The following is a 22500-nucleotide window of genomic DNA, read 5'->3' on the forward strand; positions in this document are numbered from 1 at the left end:
TATGACACCCCCCCCCCCCCCCCCCCGCGGGTTAGGGGGAAGAATTTTACCCGCTGCTCCCCAGCATGTCGTAAGAGGCGACTAACGGATTCCATTTCTCTTTTTACCCTTGTTAAGTGTTTCTTTTATAGAATATAGTCAATTTTTGTAAAGATTTTAGTCAAGCAGTATGTAAGAAATGTTAAGTCCTTTGTACTGGAAACTTGCATTCTCCCAGTAAGGTAATACATTGTACTACGTTGCAAGCCCCTGGAGCAAATTTTTGATTAGTGCTTTTGTGAACAAGAAACAATTGACAAGTGGCTCTATCCCATCTCCCCCCTTTCCCCGTCGCGATATAACCTTCGTGGTTGAAAACGACGTTAAACACCAAATAAACAAACAAATAGTGGTTATGGTGCTTGTCTCTCGTGGTGGTGGTGATGAGCGCTGAGGTACACTAAGCAAAAGTGGGTGCCACCCCAGGGGCGGACCTAGTTGTGAATAAGGGGGGGGTTCCAAATTGGAGCAGGGGTCCAGGGGCCGCTCAGGCCCCGGTGGGGTCCAGGGGCAAAGCCCTGGTGGGGGGTCTGGGGGGTGAAGCCCCCCAGATGCTGAAGTAATTTTATTTTTTTTAGGTCAATCGGAGGCCTCTCCTGGAAGATAACAAGGTATCTATTCAGTAAATATGCGTGTACAAATATGTGCACCTTTGACTTTGAGAAGGCAATGTGCTATTTTATATGAACTACTATTTCAATATAACTAATCATTTCAAAAATAATTCGGAGGGGGGTTAGCCTTTGAGTTTCTCGTCAGTTTCAAGCATGTTGCATTTGGAAGGAAGGAAAGCACAAGCGCTTTATTTTTTTACTAAAAAAAAAATAAAAAAAAACAACGGATGGGGGAGGGGGGGGGGGGTTCCGGGCACCCAGGAACCCCCCCCTAGGTCCGCCCCTGCACCCAAACGAGAGAGAACAAACTGCATTGTCATCATTTTCACAAGTTTTCATTCACAAACACCTGGTAAATAAATCTCATGTTCCCCATGCAATAACTCGAGGTGGTGAATGGGTTTGAGCTTTCATGTGAAACGTGGATTGTCAAAGTAAAAGCCAATCAGGCTGATTGTTTGATGTGTGGAACCATCGTGGCTTTGGATTTGTGTTTCCGAGGACAACGATTGTAAGCATTCACTCTCAAAGACCCAATCAATGTTGATAATTACCGCGGCGACTCATGGTCAATTTGCAACTTATCTCTGTGATCGCAAAATCCACAACGAAAAGTCATAAACACTTAAAAGAAAAGAAATATGCTCAACACTTACTGAATTCACAGGTATGATCGCAGCTCTGTACATTTTCAGACTGGAAGAAAAGCGTCAACAAGCTACGTTTGACGTCACATACAAGTTTGACGTGTTATCTCGTGCTACTGTGACGATGCTTTGTGGCCCGGAGTTGGATTCTAAAAATTCGTCTCCCTGTGGGTGATTGTGCATTTTGTTGCACAACCAAAATGATGACAAAAACGATGTTTGGTGGTTTGTTGTCAGACCAGCACTTTGTTGTTGGTCCTCGGGGAGCATATCGCCTTTTGTCTCATATTTATCAACCGCGGCCTTCGGCCTTGGTCGATAAAGATGAAACAAAAGACGATATGGTCCCCTTGGACCAACAAAAAAGCTGGTCTGTCAACAAGCCACCAAACATCTTATATTGTATCCCATGATTGACCAAGTCCTCATCATTATGTGCCAGTTTATTATTATTTTGGAAAAAGACAGGTAGAAATACAACACAGCAGAATGCATTTAAACATGAGTAACCTTAATTCCAATTTATGCAAACGCCATTTTAAAGATAACCCACAGTGTGCGTGCGGTAACCGGAACGAAACAGCTGAACATTGAGTACTGCACGTTGTTTGAAAATGCTCGTAAGTCTACAATTAACTCACTGCCTGCCAATTTTAGACATGTGGAAACATTATTAAGAGGCAGCGAGCAACATTCATTTCGCATAAATACATTGGTTTTTAAGAATAAGAATAAGAATAAGAATACTTTATTATCTCATAGAGAAATTCAGGCGTGGTACATAACAAGAATACAAACAGGACATTGTTTTTACATAAGACATATAGCACTATATAACAGGGCAGGTTATAAACACACCTCCCACATACCTCTCTGGCCATTCCTTGCATTGTGCTTACGCATTCAGTCATGAACACATCCATGTCTCACTTACAGTTTTCAAGTCGGTCCAATCCTTTATTGCTGAATCTGGTCGACTAACTTGAAGGATTAGCCCACGTACTGGTATTGTGTATGTTTGTGTGCAGGAGAACGTAAACCCGTCTCTCAGTCTCAGTGTTGTTGCATCAATTACATATTTAACATAAGTAATACAGGGATCGCGCTAGCTTTTTAAAAAACGCGTAAGTCAGGCGCAACGAAACGAAAAAAACGCGTCACGGACCAATATTTTTGCGTTCAACGAAAACACGTACAGACACAAACAAAACACGCACGAAAGACTAAGACACTCCTTACCTAAATACGGCGAGTTTTCCTGTCGAACTCCGCGCACGCCTGTCGAATAACACCCCTGCTGTCTCCAACCTTCGGGCCTTGCGAGTTTGTTTCCCGCTCTAATACGACTAGACACACTTTCCGCCTTTTGGAAGCGCGAGATGGGAGAGCAGCTAATGTCTGTTTCATTATCCGACAAGACATTATCTGGTAATACCCTCGTTACGTTCGTTTGCGATACTTCGATGCAAAAAGAAACGGACTTTAGTTTTGACGGAAGATTTCATGTGTGTCGTCACTTCTCGAGCCCTATAGTCAGTTTCAGGATCGGGTGATTATTAAGTCAGAGCAAAAGCGCTGCGTGAAGACAAGAAAAAGTTACAATATTTTTGCGTATGGCTTACGCGGCGCGGCGAAAAAAACGCGTCAGCGACTTTTAAAATGCGTCAAATACGCAAAAATCGTGCGTAAACGCGATCCCTGGTAATAATTATTATTGAGTTTTTGTTTTTGTTTTGCTGTTCTCTTTTGTGTGTGTGTGTGTGTGGTTGTTTTCTTCCATACATTCGTAACGAACTATGCTGCCCTCTCCATGAAAATGTACATTTATCTGAACTTACTTATTGCATGTCTCAGCATCAATGTTCTCGTCCCACGCGCTTCATTCATAGTCTCACCTTATTTTTTTCTTTATTTTTTTTCTTTTCTTTTTTTCTTTTATTAATTCTTTTCTTCTCTGTAAATCCTCCTGTTTTGATTAAGTTCCCCATACCCCCCCTCCTACATTTTGTTCTTCTGGTTAATAATTGTGTTGTCCACCATCCTGAAAACTTGTGTAACTTAGCATTGTTGTTAATGTTATGGTCATGTCAAATAAGCATCTGCTTGAGTTCGTGTCCTAGCTGCATTTTTGTCAATTGTTTCATGTCATGTATTTTGAATAAAATTGTGTTTGAACCATTCGTTGAGATCACAACAAATTTCAGTTTCAACCAATCCAACACTGCGGCTGGCTCCCACCCGGCTGGTAACTTTCTCGTACACCTCGGCCCAGTAGTCGACCCGACCCAAACCCTAACCCTAACCCCAGGTGTTGACCCCTACTCGGGGTCTTTAAACCGGCATCTGTCTAAACGAATTCCCAAACTTGGCCAATAAAATCTGCTGTATTGTGTATTCTGTATGTTTTTTTGCGTTGTGTGTACAGGTTTGTGCGGCTGCCGTCGGGCGCGCTCCAGGTGCACAATGTGACGGTGTCGGACAGCGGCTCGTACCGCTGCATGGCCGCCCAGAACATCAACCACCTGTCGGACCAGCTGACCAGCTTCAAGTGGAAGTACTCGCGCCAGGCTGGGCTGACCGTTCTGCCAGGTACGCTGCTTTCATTACACCCCAGTCACACAGCGCTATGACCATGCCGATCACTCGGATCTGAAAGAGTTATCAAACCGGGGCATATTGCTGTCAAAATCCAGCACATGGCAAATACAAAAAACTACATCACGACTGTACTGCGCCACGACCCGGCTACGCTTGTTTTGTACAGTTCAAAATAAGCGTAGGGAGAGTGTGCAGCTTCCCGACCTAGCAGATCCCACCCTGACCAAACAACGCTCATGGAGATCCTCCCATGATTGGCCACGCTCTTGGACACTTTTCCATTGTGTGTGACTGGGGTATTAGTAAAGGCAGGGATGCCGTTGGGCGTCGGACATCGGTCATAGTCTCATTAACTGCCACCAATGTCCGATTCATATGGTCAGGTGACGGTCAGATGTCCTATCATACTACGTAGAGGGCAGACTGCTTGAGTCCGATTAAATTTTGTTTGCATCAGTCAAAGCACTTACATTACATTCAATTTAGATCACAGATGTGGGCCTTGCCAGAATTTTGCAGCTATGTACTCAAGAGCACAATACTGGGTAACCCTTTTCGCATTCGTCAAATATTTAAACCACACACAACAATCCCAGACACAGCAACACATTTGCAACAAGAACTGATCCAGTGCATCGATAACTGATAGACATAGAGACAACGGTTGCTAGCAGACGATGAAGTGTATGACCACAACATTGGTCATGTAAAATGTCCAATTGAAATTCATGCAGCCGGTCAAATGTCCTATTCATGATAAGTAAGTCAGAACAATTGTCCGATTTACGAAAATGTGTAGCAACATTCCTGTAGCGGCACAATGCACAGGTGCCAGGAGGATGGTTCCCAATAACTCTCACTTACTATATTTCACATGTATGCATTTAGAGCTCTTACTTCCCTTTGTTTAGCAGATCTTCTCACCTTTGTTGTTGTTCTCATTGCGTGACAGCCACGGCCCGTGACATCCAGCTGCATGCGGTGCCGCAGAACACGACGGCCATGGTGGGGGAGACAGTCATCTTGGAGTGTCTGGCCGACGGCAGCCCCCACCCCAACATCACCTGGCGACGCACTGGAGGTACCCGGCCTGAATGTACACTGGAACCCCCCCCCCCCCCCCCCCCAATTTAAGACCCCCCTCCCAACCCCCCGCGGGTTAGGGGGAGTACCATATTGGTTGGGACGAGAAAGAATTTACCCGATGCTAACCAGCATGTCGTAAGAGGCGACTAACAGGTTCTGTTTCTCCTTTTACCCTTGTTAAGTGTTTCTTGTATAGAATATAGTCAATGTTTGTAAAGATTTTAGTCAAGCAGTATGTAAGAAATGTTACGTCCTTTGTACTGGAAACTTGCATTCTCCCAGTAAGGTCATATATTGTACTACGTTGCAAGCCCCTGGAGCAATTTTTTGATTAGTGCTTTTGTGAACAAGAAACAATTAACAAGTGGCTCTATCCCATCTCCCCCCTTTCCCCTATCCCATCTCCCCCCCTTCCCCCGTCGCGATATAACCTTGAATGGTTGAAAACGACGTTAAACACCAAATAAAGAAAGAAAGACCCCCCTCCCAATTTAAGAACCTTTTTTTCCCAGACTCTCTGTTCATAACGTACCCCCATTTTAAGACTCCCTCCTTGTCAAGACCTGACTTTCCACAATTCTTAAACAACAGTGTGTTAGGAGTAGCAGAAACCAAATGATGCGTTAACAGTGTGTTGTACGCACAACAGGAACCTGTGGTGTGCTTGTTAATAGTGTGTTGTACGCACAGCAGAAACCTGTGGTGTGCTTGTTAACAGTGTGTCATGTGTAGTGATTGCTTGCAGACCTCAAGTTATCGGATCGCCACAGCATGTTTGGCGGCAGCAACCTGAAGATCGAGCGCGTTCATCGGGACGACGCCGGCATCTACCAGTGCTCCATCAAGAAGGGAGGCTATGAACAACACCACTCCGCCACCCTTAACGTTCACAGTGAGTCTTCACTTCATGTTCACACAACAATAACATTTACTGTGTGTGTATTTCTTCTTCTTCTACTTCTTCGTTCATGGGCTAAAACTCCCACGTTCACTCATGATTTTGCACGAGTGGATTTTTACGTGTATTATCGTTTTTACCCTGCCATCCGTGCAGCATACGCCGATTTCGGGGGAAGCATGCTGGGTATATTCGTGTTTCTATAACCCCCTGGACTCTGACATGGATTACAGGATCTTTTCCGTGCGCACTTGGTCTTGGTTTAAACAAAACTCTTCAATTATTATTATGACAAAAACAATACATGGTTTTTAGGATAACTAACTCAAGCATATCATGCTTGTTGTCTTGTGCTTATCTGTACCCACAAAAGGGGTTATTAGGCACTAGCAGGTCTGCACATAAGTTGACCTGGGAGATCTGAAAAATCTCCACTCTTAACCCACCAGGTGACCACGGCCGGGATTAGAACTCACGACCCTCCGATTAGGATGCCGATGTCTTGTCCACTACGCCACTGTGCCTGTGTTTGTGTTTGATCGATGTCTGGGTGGCCGAGTGGTAACGCACTTGCGCTCGGAAGCGAGAGGTTGTGAGTTCGACCCTGGGTCAGGGCGTTAGCAATTTTCTTCCCCCTTTCCTAACCTAGGTGGTGGGTTCAAGTGCTAGTCTTTCGGATGAGACGAAAAACCGAGGTCCCTTCGTGTACACTACATTGGGGTGTGCACGTTAAAGATCCCACGATTGACAAAAAGGGTCTTTCCTGGCAAAATTGTATAGGCAGAGATAAAAAATGTCCACCAAAATACCCGTGTGACTTGGAATAATAGGCCGTGAAAAGTAGGATATGCGCCGAAATGGCTGCGATCTGCTGTATTGTGTAAAAAATTCCATCTCACACGGCATAAATAGATCCCTGCGCCTTGAGTCAGAGTCTGGAGATACGCGCGCGATATAAGACTTCATATAACTAACAGATATACTCTGCGCTCTGTGTCTGCATTGTTTGGGACTATGAGGAGCTTCATTATAAAAGGTGCAATCCCCACTTTTGAGGTTAAAATGAGAAGAATCCACCCAATAGGCTCTTCCAGTGTATCCTCAAGGAAGTGTACAGAGTGAAATTAGATTTTCTTCCCTCTGTGGGGTGAGATCTTCTTCTTCATCGTTCCAGAATGTTTCTGGTTACGTGTGAGCTCGTTTGCCCATTTGGGTTCCCCACACTATGCTCTGAGAGCATAGTCAGCTCACTCCGCTTTCGTTGAGTAGGCATGCTGGGTATTTTCGTGTTTCCATAAGCCACCGAACTCCGACATGGATTACAGGATCTTTTCCGTGCGCACTTGGTCTTGTGCTTGGTGTACACACGAAGGGGGTTAAGTCACTAGCACGTCTGCACATAAGTTGACCTGGGAGATCGGAAAAATCTCCACTCTTAACCCAGCAGGCGGCAGCGACCGGGATTCGAACTCACGACCTCCCGATTAGAAGGCCGACGTCTTACCACCACGCCACTGCACCCGGGGTGAGATCAAAAGGAGCTGTTTGGCCATGACTGTGACCTCAGGTCAATGACCTCATTTTCAGCTGAGACCAGCTGCCTGCCCTATTTTATAGACAATGACCTTCTGACCCCGGGTCAATGACCCCATTTTCTAGTATCAGACCCATGCCTTTGGTGTTTTAGAGGAAACTTTTTCCAGGTGATAGAAGCAGAAACATGAACATTGCTGGAGAGTGAGTGTTATGTTACTTTGTGTAGGGAAGAGGGTGCATTTGTACTCTTTTTATATTTAGTCAAGTTTTGACTAAATATTTTAACATCGAGGGGGAATCGAAACGAGGGTCGTGGTGTATGTGCGTGTGTCTGTGTGTCTGTGTGTGTGTGTGTGTGTGTGTGTAGAGCGATTCAGACTAAACTACTGGACCGATCTTTATGAAATTTGACATGAGAGTTCCTGGGTATGAAATCCCCGAACGTTTTTTTCATTTTTTTGGATAAATGTCTTTGATGACGTCATATCCGGCTTTTCGTGAAAGTTGAGGCGGCACTGTCACGCCCTCATTTTTCAACCAAATTGGTTGAAATTTTGGTCAAGTAATCTTCGACGAAGCCCGGACTTCGGTATTGCATTTCAGCTTGGTGGCTTAAAAATTAATTAATGACTTTGGTCATTAAAAATCTGAAAATTGTAAAAAAAAAATAAAAATTTATAAAACGATCCAAATTTACGTTTATCTTATTCTCCATCATTTGCTGATTCCAAAAACATATAAATATGTTATATTCGGATTAAAAACAAGCTCTGAAAATTCAATATATAAAAATTATTATCAAAATTAAATTGTCCAAATTAATTTAAAAACACTTTCATCTTATTCCTTGTCGGTTCCTGATTCCAAAAACATATAGATATGATATGTTTGAATTAAAAACACGCTCAGAAAGTTAAAACAAAGAGAGGTACAGAAAAGCGTGCTATCCTTCTTAGCGCAACTACTACCCCGCTCTTCTTGTCAATTTCACTGCCTTTGCCATGAGGGGTGGACTGACGATGCTACGAGTATACGGTCTTGCTGAAAAATGGCATTGCGTTCAGTTTCATTCTGTGAGTTCGACAGCTACTTGACTAAATATTGTATTTTCGCCTTACGCGACTTGTTTTTTTTAAGCCATACACAAAGCGATAATCGGTCAATAGAGCGCAGGGGTCAAAGTTGAGGAAGAAAGTTGCGCCTTATGGTCATTGTCTCGTTGATGTTTACAGAATTGCAATGTACATATTAAACGCTCACAAGAAGTGCATGGTTATAATTCACACAATGGACAACTTTATAAGTGCTTGTTCTGTAAATGTTTAAAGTATGGTATAGTCTGGCTGAGGGACCTGTTGTGGACTTGTTTTCTTATTAAAAAAAAAATCCAATCAACTTTTATGTAGTGCTTGAGAAGAAAAAACTTTGTGCAAACTCGCCTCAGTGTCCGAACACCCCCGTGTGCACGCATGCGTACGATAAAGAACCCAAGTTAACAGTGAAAATCTCAGGGCTTGGAAACATGAATACATGCACACAGGAAAAAAGGAAGAAAATGGGTTACGGCTGATCTTCCAAGCAATCCACATTGTGGGGATCGCCATAAGAAAAAAGAAGCAAAAAAACTTCTTACTGTAACCAGACTAGAAGTTACTGTCTTACTGTAACCAGACTAGTAGTTACTGTCTTACTGTAACCAGACTAGTAGTTACTGTCTTACTGTAACCAGACTAGAAGTTACTGTCTTACTGTAACCAGACTAGTAGTTACTGTCTTACTGTAACCAGACTAGTAGTTACTGTCTTACTGTAACCAGACTAGAAGTTACTGTCTTACTGTAACCAAACTAGTAGTTACTGTCTTACTGTAACCAGACTGGAAGTTACTGTCTTACTGTAACCAGACTAGAAGTTACTGTCTCACTGTAACCAGACTAGTAGTTACTGTAACCAGACTAGTAGTTACTGTCTTACTGTAACCAGACTAGAAGTTACTGTCTTACTGTAACCAGACTAGAAGTTACTGTCTTACTGTAACCAGACTAGTAGTTACTGTCTTACTGTAACCAGACTAGTAGTTACTGTCTTACTGTAACCAGACTAGTAGTTACTGTCTTACTGTAACCAGACTGGAAGTTACTGTCTTACTGTAACCAGACTAGTAGTTACTGTCTTACTGTAACCAGACTAGTAGTTACTGTCTTACTGTAACCAGACTAGTAGTTACTGTCTTACTGTAACCAGACTAGTAGTTACTGTCTTACTGTAACCAGACTAGTAGTTACTGTCTTACTGTAACCAGACTAGTAGTTACTGTCTTACTGTAACCAGACTAGAAGTTACTGTCTTACTGTAACCAGACTAGTAGTTACTGTCTTACTGTAACCAGACTAGTAGTTACTGTCTTACTGTAACCAGACTAGTAGTTACTGTCTTACTGTAACCAGACTAGTAGTTACTGTCTTACTGTAACCAGACTGGAAGTTACTGTCTTACTGTAACCAGACTAGTAGTTACTGTCTTACTGTAACCAGACTAGTAGTTACTGTCTTACTGTAACCAGACTAGTAGTTACTGTCTTACTGTAACCAGACTAGTAGTTACTGTCTTACTGTAACCAGACTAGTAGTTACTGTCTTACTGTAAACCAGCCTTGTAGTTACTGTCTTACTGTAACCAGACTAGTATTTATTGTCTTACTATAACCAGACAAGAAGTTACTGTCTTACTGTAACCAGACTAGAAGTTACTGTCTTACTGTAACCAGACTAGAAGTTACTGTCTTACTGTAACCAGACTAGAAGTTACTGTCTTACTGTAACCAGCCTAGAAGTTACTGTCTTGTTGTAACCAGCCTAGAAGTTACTAAGCCGGCCGTTACGATGTTTCAGCCTTCCCCCTGATGACCACAGTCCCCGAGTCCAACGCCTTGGCGATGACGCGCACCGTGTCGCTCTACTGCCATGTGGAAGGCAACCCCAAACCCAGCGTCCACTGGTACTTCAACGGCACGCCCATCGCCATGGTGGACAAGGAGAAGATCAAGCATGAGGTCAGTAACCATGGTGATGATGATGATCGTGATGGTGATGGTGGTGATGATGAGGATGATCATGATCATGATGATCATGACAATTGTGAAAATTATGACAAAGATGGTGAATATCACGACGACGACGATGGAAATCATGACGACAACGACGATGGAAATCATGACGACAACTAATTTAATGAAAATGACGATGATGATGAGAATCATGTGACGACAATGATGATACACTTGGCAACTATGACAATTGTAAAAATCATGATGATGACGATGAAAATCATGACGATGACAAAAGTGACGGATATTACAATGATTAATGCCACTCATGATTATTATATGAAGTCTTATATCGCGCGTATCTCCAGACTCGGACTCAAGGCGCAGGGATCTATTTGATGATGATGATAATGAATATGACTGTGACAATGACGATGATGATGATGAAAATAATGAAAACAATGAAAATCGTGACAACAAAGAAGAAAATGAAAATCACAAATTTTAATTGTTTTGTCATAAATGAAACGTTCTACTAACCTACCATTCTTGTTGTTTGATAAGAAATGATTATGTGTTCTGATTAAAATATTGTGTTCTGATTTTGCAGCTGTCTGAAGACAGCATGAAGCTGATCGTGTACACCGTGAAGCTAGAGAATTCTGGGTACTACCAGTGTATTGCTGAAAACATCATCGGCCAGGTTTTCGCCCTCGCTCGCATCGTTGTTTTTGCTCACAGTAAGTCATTGTAGTGGGAACGTGTGTGTGTGTGCGAGTTTGTGTGTGAGTGTGTGTGTTTGTGTGCGCATGTGTATGTGTGCGCACGCGTGTGTGTGTGTGTCTGTGTGTGAGCCCCTGTGTGTGTGTTTGTCTTTCTGTTTATGCGTCTGTGTGTGTGTGTGTGTGGCCAGGTTTTCGCCCTCGCTCGCATCGTTGTTTTTGCTCACAGTAAGTCATTGTAGTGTGAACGTGTGTGTGTGCGAGTTTGTGTGTGAGTGTGTGTGTTTGTGTGTGTGTTTGTGTGTACGTGTGTATGCGAGCGTGTGTGTGTGTGAATGGGCCAGATAAAGAGTGAGAGAAGAGTTTTTGGTTTTTGATTTGTTATCATTGGAAGGCCTGGGTGTAGCGGACCTGATCTTTGAATAAGTTTCTGTTGAATATATCGGTCAAGGCAAATGTCGGTGTTCTTTTTTTCTGTTTTTTTGAATGTATTAAATTATTTCATTCTCTTTCTTTTTTTTTTCTTTCTTGCTTTCTTTCTTTCATTCATTCTATCTTTGTTTGTTTTGTTTGTTTGTTTCTTTCTTCAGAATAAGTACAGAGTTGTTTATTTGATTGGTTTTGTATGTTTTTCATGGATGTTACCATTCCAGGGGCTCAGAACTACGATTGGATTTGCCCAGTAAATACACCCTCATTATTAAAATTGTTTCTAAATTATCCATTTATTTTGATTTGAAAACAAAAATCTTATTGATTTATTGACCCTTATTATAATTTTTTTTCCATTTATTAATTTATTATAATTTGAAGAAAAAATAAATCTAATTGATGTATTTACTGTTGCAGAGGAGGCGCCGCCCCAGCCACAGAACGTGACACTGACCGCCCTGAGTGGCACGCAGCTGATGGTCAAGTGGAACCAGGGGGAGGTGGACCGTCCCATCCTCACCTTCCTCATTACCTATCGACCCAGTCAGTGCACCTTTTGCTCTGTTTGTGTGTGTGTGTGTGTGTGCGCGAGTGTGCATGTGTATGTACGTACGTGCGGGCACGCGCGTGTGTGCGCTCGCTCGTGTGTTTTGCCGTTGTGCATGACCGTGAGCTCTTGCGAGAAGGGGCGATTAATAAATGTTCATCATCACCACCACCATCATGACTTCACATCTCCAATGCTTACCTACCTTGCAGGAGAAGAGGGGAGGGTGCGGGAGAATCAACTGATGGTGCTGGGGGACCGGCGGAACGTGACGCTCAACGAGCTCCTACCCTACACCACCTACGTGGTGACCATCCGCTCCTTCACCAAAAAAGGCAGCAGCATCCAGTCTGATAGTGTGGAGGGTCGCACGCTGGAAGGAGGTGGGTCTTTTTGTCGTTCGCTGTGTCCACATTTCATTTTGCGTTGTGGTTGGTTAAGGTGCGCCTGTTGGCCCAGATCCTCCCACTTCAGCCCTTAGGTTTCTTTCAGGGTTACCCCGCCCTTAGTTCCTGGCTCAAAAACCTAACGCTGGGAACACATGGGGGATTTCTTACCGGGGGGTCCCACCCCGGGGATAGAGCTTTTAATGCGGCTCTTACTCGCATGGTGTAACCGTCATCGGACACGTAGGGCATTTTATAGGGTAGTCAGTGCCATCTGCCAACCCACCCCGTCCTGGTAGAGACACCGCTAGTTGGTCCAGGACTGCTTAGTCTATATTCGCAGCTTACCCCCATATCTGGGGGCCGTTCCCCTATCCGCCACCTGGGGACCCGCCGGGTTGAGGATAGTCACCCCCCTACTGAATTGGAAGTAGTCTGTTCCCGGGAAGGAGGTGGGTACACTACCGCCTTTTGCCTTGAAACTCTTCTACCGCGAAACTCCACTTTTAATTGTGTTCTACCGTGAAACTTCACTTTTGATTGGTTTCTACCGTGAAACTTCACTTTTGATTGTGTTCTACCGCGAAACTTCACTTTTGATTGGTTTCTACCGTGAAACGCCACTTTTAATTGTGTTCTACTGGTACTCCACTTTTATTTGTGTTCGACCGCGAAACTTCACTTTTAATTGTGTTCTACCGCGCGAAACTTCACTTTTAATTGTGTTACTGTTACTGCAAAACTCCATTTTTAATTGTGTTCTACCGCGAAACTCCACTTTTGATTGTGTTCTACCGCGAAAGTTCACTTTTATTTGTGTTCTACCGCGAAACTCCACTTTTGATTGTGTTCTACTGGGAACTCCACTTTTAATTGTGTTCTACCATGAAACGCCACTTTTAATTGTGTTCTGCTGGGAACTCCACTTTTATTTGTGTTCTACCGCGAAACTTCACTTTTAATTGTGTTCTACCGCGAGACTTCATTTTTAATTGTGTTCTACCACGAAACTCCACTTTTGATTGTGTTCTACCGCGAAACTTCACTTTTGATTGTGTTCTACCGCGAAACTTCACTTTTGATTGTGTTCTACCGCGAAACTCCACTTTTGATTGTGTTCTACCGCGAAAATCGACTTTTGATTGTGTTCTGCCGCGAAACTCCACTTTTGATTGTGTTCTACCGCGAAACTTAACCTTGAGAAGGATGGCAGAAAGCTCTGGAGGCTCACCAAGCAGTTGAATGATGAGAACACCAGCAGAGGAAAGATCACATTAGAAGAGAACGGGAAGGTGCTAACTGGAAAGCATGCTGCCAACCAATTTGCTGAAAGCTATGCAGCTGAGAGCAACCTCCATGTTAGCCCCGAGAAACAGAGAGAAGCAAGAAGAGAGAAAAGAGAGAGACCTGCCAGACAGTCGACAGTGGACGCCATGAGTCAACCACTCACACTCCACGAGCTGCACTCAGCTCTGAAAAAGTCAAAGGCGAAGAAGTCCCCTGGCCCAGACGGCATCACCAACGAGATGCTAACCCACCTTGGTAGTGCAGCAGAGAACAAGCTACTCGAGGTCTTCAACAGCAGCTGGCAAGAAGGATCGCTACCACAACTCTGGCGAGAAGCGATCATGATCCCCATCTTAAAAAAAGGGAAGGATCCAAAGAAGGCCACCAGCTATCGCCCAATCAGCCTCACCAGCTGTGTTGTGAAGACCCTGGAGAGAATTGTGAACGAGCGCCTCAGGTGGTACCTGGAATCCAGGAACCTCCTCGCCCCTGAACAAGCTGGATTCCGACAGTTCCGCAGCACTGAAGATCAGGTCACTTACCTGGCGCAAGAAGTTGAAGATGCCTTTCAGGAACAGAAGCTGGTCTTCGTCACCTGGATAGATCTTCAGAAGGCCTTTGACAAGGTCTGGAAAGATGGACTCCTTGTAAAACTGCTGAGGAAAGGCGTGTCCAGCAACATGTACCAGTGGATTCGCTCTTACCTCTATAACCGCAGGGCAAGAGTTAACGTCGACCAGACCAAAAGCAAGAAGTTCCTCCTTCGTCATGGCGTCCCTCAGGGCGGAGTCCTCTCCCCCACACTCTTCCTTCTCTTCATCGACGATCTGGTGTCTGAGATGCCCAAGGGGATCAAAGCTGCTCTCTACGCAGACGACCTTGTGATCTGGTGCAAGGAGGAGCACGCAAGTACTGCCACCTACAGAATGCAGCAAGCGGCAGATAGGCTGAACGCATGGGCAGAAGATTGGTGCGTCTCCATCAACAAGGAGAAATCCTCCACCACCCTATTCACACTGTCGCCAAAGCAGAAAGCCGGAACCATTAGGCTTGGTGGAACTCCTCTGAGAGAGGATGAAGAAGCAACGTACCTTGGTGTCACCTTTGATAGACGGCAGACCTGGAAACCACACATTGCACAGGCAGAGACGAAGGCCCGGCGCAAGCTAGCCATACTCAGGAAGCTGGCAGGTACCACCTGGGGAGCGAACGAGAAGATACTGAAGACAGTATACCAGGGAACAATCAGACCCCACCTCGAGTACGGCTCCACAGCGTGGTCAACCTCAGCCAAGACAAACCTGCAGACCCTTGACCGTGTGCAAAACCAGGCCCTCCGACTCATCACCGGTGCAATGAAATCCACGCCCATCAAGGAAATGGAGAAGCTTACCACCATCCAACCCCTCTGTCAGAGAAGAGAAGCCAAGACTATGGTACAGGCCGAGAAGCTCAAGTGCCTACCCGACCACCCCATGAAGCACAGACTGAGCAACCTCACCAAGAACCGGCTTAAACGGAGCAGTTTTGTACACGAGAGCAAGAGACTTTCTCGACAGTACAGGGAAGTCCTTCCACAGAACACTCTACCTCTGACTCAAGAAGAAGAGGAAACCCCCAAGGCAACAGAGAAACCAGGCATCCAGATTTGCACCAGTGTTCCACATGTTACCTCAGGAGAAGATCAGAATGACACAGCTCGACAGGCACTCACCTTAGCCCTGATCGACGAACAGTACCCAAAAGAGGCGTGGATCCATGTATACACCGATGGATCAGCAACTAACGCCATGCTCAATGGAGGTGCAGGCATTCTCATCCAGTTCCCTGGGGGACATACAGCTACATCCAGCGTTGCCACTGGCAAACACTGCACAAACTATAAAGCAGAAGCAGAAGCTCTCATGCAGGCCGCCTCCTTCGTTCAGGACTCCGCAGACCCTTGCTACCAAGTTGTCTTCCTCTCGGACGCCCTTTCAGTCCTTCAGGCCCTAGAGAACGACAAACTCCCACAGCTGGCCAAAGCATTACAGATAGTCAGACAAACCAGAAGAGTTGTCCTCCAGTGGATACCAGCACACTGTGGGATACCAGGAAATGAAAGGGCAGATGAGCTGGCAAAAGAAGGAGCCGTGGAAGACCAACCTGAAAACAGTGTCAGCTTTAGTGAGCAGAAGACAATCATCAAGGCATTGATGAGGCCAAGGACAAACAGAGATGACTACCACACAATGTCCAGAGAGCAGCAAGTCAACCTCATCAGGCTGCGTACTGGCCACAACAGGCTCAATGCTCACATGAACCGAAAGTTCAAGCTGGCGCCATCACCAACCTGTGCCTGCGGTCAAGAGGACCAAACAGCGGAACACATCTTACAGCGATGTCCCTTACTAGATGAGGAACGAAAAGAAGTGTGGCCGTCACCAACTCCCTTGCAGACCAAACTATACGGCAGTCGACAGGAGTTGGAGAAAACGACAACATTTATCACCAGTGCTGGACTGATTGTGTAACCTCTGCGAACGCCAAGAAGAAGAAGAAGATCGCGAAACTTCACTTTTGATTGTGTTCTACTGGGAACTCCACTTTTAATTGTGTTCTACCGCGAAACTTCACTTTTGATTGTGTTCTACTGGGAACTCCACTTTTGATTGTGTTCTACCGCGAAACTTCACTTTTAATTGTGTTCTACCGCGAAAGTTCACTTTTGATTGGTTTCTACCGTGAAACGCCACTTTTAATTGTGTTCTGCTGGGAACTCCACTTTTGATTGTGTTCTGCCGCGAAACTCCACTTTTGATTGTGTTATACCGCGAAACTCCACTTTTGATTGTGTTATACCGCGAAACTTCACTTTTGATTGTGTTATACCGCGAAACTCCACTTTTGATTGTGTTCTACCGCGAAACTCCACTTTTAATTTAGTTCTACTGTACACACACCCCTAACACCCCCCCACCCCCCCACCCTTAATTTTGTTCTACAGTGGAACTCCCCTGTAATTTTGTTCTGTTGTAAAACCCTTCTTTAACTTTTGTTCTACTGGATTCTGTATAATGTATAATTGTATATTCTGTAATCGTAATTCTCAACCTTAGACAATAGAATATTTGGTATTCAGTATTCCGAATTCCCAACCTTGGACAATACAATTTTCTGTATTCCTAATTCTCAGCCTTGGGCAATAAAATATTTGATATTCTGTATTCTAAATTCCCAACCTTGGGCAATTGAAATATTCTGAATTCTGTATTCTTTAAATAACCTTAGACAAATAGAGAATACTACATGGCTTGCTGTGTCGTACCAGATTTACACGAGTTGTTTTTTTAAATATTGAACTGCGAGCGAAAGCGAGCTGTTCACTATTTGAAAAAGCAAAGAGTGTAAATCTGGTACGACACAGCAAGCCATGTAGTATTCTGTTTATCCTACATACTGTACTTACGTGTATTTTACTGAGAATGTCCTGCATTCGAGGCAGCTAAATTGAAGACGCTTGTTTTGGAACCTCGATCTCTTCTAAAGCCTCGTGCAACCTATTACGTCAAAGCAAAGAAACGTCACTCTGAAAGTGTGGCGTGACGTGTTAGTTCTAAAGATTCATCGAGGGTAATTAGCGAGCGCAATTTGTGTTTCTATAATGACGTTTGTCTCGGTGACTTTGGCATCATACGCAGTGGAAAAACAGGTCCCTGCCAGACTTGCTTGACATGACCTCATTTACATGATATACACACGTGTGATTTGAACGATTATTATCTCACGGGTGTCTCTCTCACGTATGTAGGATAATAAGATTTTCAGTATTCTGAATTCCCAACCTTCGGCAATAATATATTCTGTATTCTTCATTCTCAACCTTGGACAATAAAATGTTTTGAATTCTAAAAAAAGTTAAAAAACAAAGCCTGAAAGGAATACAGTACTCACCGATACAAGAACGAGACAAGACTGTACGAATTTTCGCTTATGGAAGCTTCATCAGGAAAAACAAGAACACAAAAGACAACAAAAAGCAGACGCAACACGGAACGAACAAGGTTTGAAAGAAAATGGAGGGGAAACACGCAAAAAAGGGAAGGAACTCTAGGAACGGAAATGAATGACAGGGGAGAGAAGTGGTTGGATGATGTCATGGGCACAGGCATGAAGCTTCCATAAGCGAAAATTCGTACCGTCTTGTCTCGTTCTTGTATCGGTGAGTACAGTATTCCTTTGTTTTTTTAACTTTGTTCATCTTACCACAGTCACTTCGCTGTTTAGGTTTTGAATTCTGTATTCTCTAAATTGATCTGTTGGTGTTTTTCCAGTGCCGAGGGCAGTACCCTCGTTTCAGGTGAGCAGCCTGACGGCGGAGACGATGAAAGTGATGTGGGACGAGATCCCAGCCAGTCAGCAAGGGGGTGTCATCACCCACTACCAGCTGCAGTACCGCCCGGCCGCTCACCCCAGCGCTGTCACCACCCACACCATCAACAACACCAAGAACTCCCCGCGCTCTTTTCTTGTCAAAGGTCAGGGTGTAGCTTTTGTTGCTTGTCGATCGTCTGTTTGGGGTGATTGTGATGGGGAGGAGTAGATGGTATAGTTGTTGTATATATGTGTGTGTGTGTGTGTTTGTGTCTGCGTGTGTGTGTGTGTGTGTGTTTGTATGTGTGTCTGTGCCTGCGTGTGTCTGTGCGTGTTTGTGTGTGTGTGAGTGCATGCGCGTGTATGTGTTTAGGGGGGGTGGTGTGTGTGAGCGCACGTGTGTGTTTGTGTGTGGGGGGGGTGGTGGTGTATGTGCGTTCGTGTGTGTGTGTGTTTGTGTGTGTGTGCATGCATTCACTCGTTTTGGGTCCCTAGTGAATGTGTTGTGTTGTTTTGTGTTGACAGTTTTAGGCACTCTATAAATTATCCAAGGGGTTGCTCTGCGGTTTTGAGAGGAAAATGGCTGAAATATGTATCGCACCGTTCTGCATCTATCAAATAAAATCATTATGCAAAATTCCGGAAATGAGTGCAACCCCTATTTCTAGTCGGTCGATTCCTGATTTTGATACACGTAGAGTCTTTGTGTTCAGGATTTCCTTTAGTGAATGACACGCTGTTTCTGTGAAATGTTTCAGGGCTGACCCCAGAAACGAAGTATGAAGTGCGTGTGGCAGCGGCAACCCAGCTTGGCTATCCTTCTAAACTGGGCGCCTGGTTGGATCACACGACGCCAAAACGCAATACCAGTAAGTAGACATAGACATAGACATACCACGGACATAGAATATTATCTCAACGAGGAGAAACTCAGGTGTGGTGTATACAGCATTACAATAAACAGCATACAACGTAAGAACACAAATAAAATATCGAGGCACAAATAGTCTACCGTACTCATAATAGTCAAGATTAGGACGACAATATTAAAACAACTCCAGGGTTCGTACAGAGTCCTTGAACCCTGGAAAACTCCTTGAAAATTGGAAAACCTTTTCCAGGCCTTGAAAAGTGCTTGAAAATAGAGTTTTGTTAAATAGTCATTGAAAAGTACTTGATTTTTCCAAATTGTTGCCTATACATTTCGTCAGCAGCTTGTCTTATTTAAAAAAAAAATGCAACCCCTTTTTTTTTGGTCAAATACCGTACACACATTTTGGGAGAATAAAAGATCGAGTGAAAACAAAAACAGACGAACGAACTATTACTAGTCACTCGTAGTTGCTTCCCTTCCGGGAGTTGGCAAGGGAAACAACTACGGAATGACTAATAGTTTGCAGACACGGAGAACCGCAGTGGCTTTGCATTAATTTGGGGAAAATCATGTCCTTGAAAAGCATTTATTTGGTCCTGGAAATGTCCTTGAAAACTCCTTGAATTGTATCAGCTCTGCCCTGCAGGAACCCTGCAACTCTCTCTCTCTCTCTCTCTCTCTCTCTCTCTCTCTCTCTCTCTCTCTCTCTCTCTCTCTCTCTCTCTCTCTCTCTCTCTCTCTCTCTCTCGGGTTGTTTTGTCTAAGTGACTTTTGACAGTATGTAAGCAACCTACAGATCTCTCTCTCTGTCTCTCTCTCTGTCTCTCTTTGTCTCTCTCTCTCTCTATCTCTCTCTCTATCTATATCTCTGTCTCTCTTTGTCTCTCTCTCTCTCTCTCTCTCTGTCTCTGTCTCTCTCTCTTTCTATCTCTCTCTCTTTCTGTCTCTCTCTCTCTCTCTCTCTCTCTGTCTCTCTCTCTCTCTCTCTCTCTCTCTCTCTCTCTCGCTCGCTCCATTCATATCGCATTAGGCGCATGGAATCAATGTGTATATAAATATATGTTAAAAGTTGTTCAAAAAGGATCCAGATCCAAACATCATATCATTCAGGTATATATTTAGGTTATAACGGAAGAAAGTACAGCACTGGTGACCTGGAGGGCCAACTTTTGTAGCTGTTTGAAAGGGAAAATTAGTGGCGTGGGTTGCACAGTGAAACCCCCCTTGTAAGTGGTCTGGGTGGCCGAGTGGTAAACGCACTTGCCTCGGAAGCGAGAGGTTGCGAGTTCGACCCTGGGTCAGGGCGTTAGCAATTTTCTCCCCCCTTTCCTAACCTAGGTGGTGGGTTCAAGTGCTAGTCTTTCGGATGAGACGAAAAACCGAGGTCCCTTCGTGTACACTACATTGGGGTGTGCACGTTAAAGGTCCCACGATTGACAAAAGGGTCTTTCCTGGCAAAATTGTATAGGCATAGATAAAACTGTCCACCAAATACCCGTGTGACTTGGAATAATAGGCCGTGAAAGGTGAATGCTCGCCCTAATAGGCTTGAGGTTTGCTGGCCGATGTGAATGCGTGATATATTGTGTAAAAAATTCCATCTCACACGGCATAAATAAATCCCTGCACCTTGAATCCGTGGTTGAGATATGTGCGCGATATAAATTGCATAAAATAAAAATAAAGACATCCAAAAATCTGAGAAAATTGGGTCTTAAAAAGGAGGGAGTCTTCTTGTCGTTCGCTGAAAAGGAGGGAGTCTTAAAATGGGGGTAATTTTATAGAGGTTATGAACAGAAAGTCTGAGAAAACAAGGTCTTAAAAAGGAGGGAGTCTTAAAATGGGGGTACTACTGTAGTAGTTAGAGGCACTAATCACCACAGAATACCTCCTCAAAATCTTACAGGAGTGGTTGCAATGGTTTGGTTGGTTCTAAGGATGAAATGTTCATTTTAGGGGCTTTGTAGCCAGTTGGTCGCTATCAGTGTGGGTTCGTTCGGCGAGAGATTTATTTCTCGGAGTCAACTTTGTGCAGACTCTCTTCGGTGTCCGAACCCCCCCCCCCCCCCCCCCCCCACCCGTGTGCACACATGCGCACGAACAAGATCCCAAGTTCACAGCGAAAGTCTCAGGGCTTGGAAAACACGAAGACACGCATGCATGATCGCTCGTCTCTGATTATCATGATCGTATTTCGATGACGAGACAAACCCAATGCTGGTGTGTCGAAGAAGACAGCCACAGCGGGCTTGTTCGAATCAAAGTATCACACCATATCTTCAGCGTATTACCAACACCTGTCCCAATATAAACTGGTCTAAGAGGACGTTAAACCCTAATAGTCATTTGGAAGAGCACTGTACTAATTGAACCTTGGGTCGTGGGTTCGAATCCAGACCAAGGCAGACATGGGTCAACTTCATGTGAAGACCCAGACACGGTATCCACCACGCCAGATATGCATGTGGCTGATTACACCCAAACACACACACCTGAATAGTGCCACTCTTGTAGCTGCTAGCTTTCCACTGGGAAGAACAGACTCAAATTTCCCAGCAATGGGGTGATAAAGTTATTACATGAAAAAAGGAAGAAACATAAAAGTCCTTGCGTTCATTTCAGGTGGAGTGCCGCCTCCAGAGTTAAAGGTAGATGTTCTCAACTCATCGGCCGTACTTCTGTACTGGGAGCTGCTCAGCGTCAGCGAAGGCAGGGAAGACGACTATGACATCCAGGCCATCGAGCTCCGTCGCCTGGGCGACGAACAGACGCCAGTGTCCGTTATGGTTGACCCGCCGCGCAACAAGTACATTTTGACGGGACTGGGTGAGTGGATGGTTCAAGTCTTTCAAATCACAATGCCTTCTTCTTCTTCTTCTTCTTCTTCGTTCATGGGCTTAGACTCCCACGTTCACTCAGATTTTTAGCATGAGTGGATATTTACGTGTATGACCATTTTTAACCCGCCATTCAGGCAGCATACGCCGATTTCGGGGGAGGCATGCTGGGTATTTTCGTGTTTCTATAACCCACCGAACTCTGACATGGATTACAGGATCTTTTCCGTGCACACTTGGTCTTGTGCTTGCGTGTACACACGAAGGGGGTTAAGTCACTAGCAGGGCTGTACATAAGTTGACCTGGGAGATTGGAAAAATCTCCACTCTTAACCCACCAGGCGGCAGCGACCGGGATTCGAACTCACGACCTCCCGATTAGGAGGCCGATATCTTACGCCACTGCGCCCGTCTGAGACAATGCCTATTATGAATTAAACAACGAGACAGCTACGTTTGTGGAACGTTGAATAAAAGATGAGGCTAAGCAGGAACATCTTAAATGTCTTTGCCTATTTTAACTAGTGCTTGAAGGGAAGAAATTAATATTGTAAAGCGCATTGAGCATTAATATGATTATGCGCTATAGCAAATGTCCA

At 44.5% G+C, this 22500-nt stretch overlaps 1 protein-coding gene across 1 annotated transcript in view; it reads left to right on the top strand.

Moving 5' to 3' along the window:
* LOC138949916 (protogenin B-like) overlaps positions 1-22500 on the top strand; it is a 79248-nt gene that overhangs the window by 45400 nt on the left and 11348 nt on the right. Inside the window, exons 4-13 of the mRNA XM_070321700.1 lie at positions 3726-3889; positions 4851-4979; positions 5730-5876; positions 10309-10469; positions 11074-11203; positions 12035-12160; positions 12377-12547; positions 18151-18354; positions 18949-19059; positions 21687-21890. Coding sequence (XP_070177801.1) covers positions 3726-3889; positions 4851-4979; positions 5730-5876; positions 10309-10469; positions 11074-11203; positions 12035-12160; positions 12377-12547; positions 18151-18354; positions 18949-19059; positions 21687-21890 — 1547 coding nt within the window. The remainder of the gene's footprint in view (positions 1-3725; positions 3890-4850; positions 4980-5729; positions 5877-10308; positions 10470-11073; positions 11204-12034; positions 12161-12376; positions 12548-18150; positions 18355-18948; positions 19060-21686; positions 21891-22500) is intronic.

The sequence above is a fragment of the Littorina saxatilis genome, linkage group LG16, assembly GCF_037325665.1.
Source record: "Littorina saxatilis isolate snail1 linkage group LG16, US_GU_Lsax_2.0, whole genome shotgun sequence".
NCBI lineage: Eukaryota > Metazoa > Mollusca > Gastropoda > Littorinimorpha > Littorinidae > Littorina > Littorina saxatilis.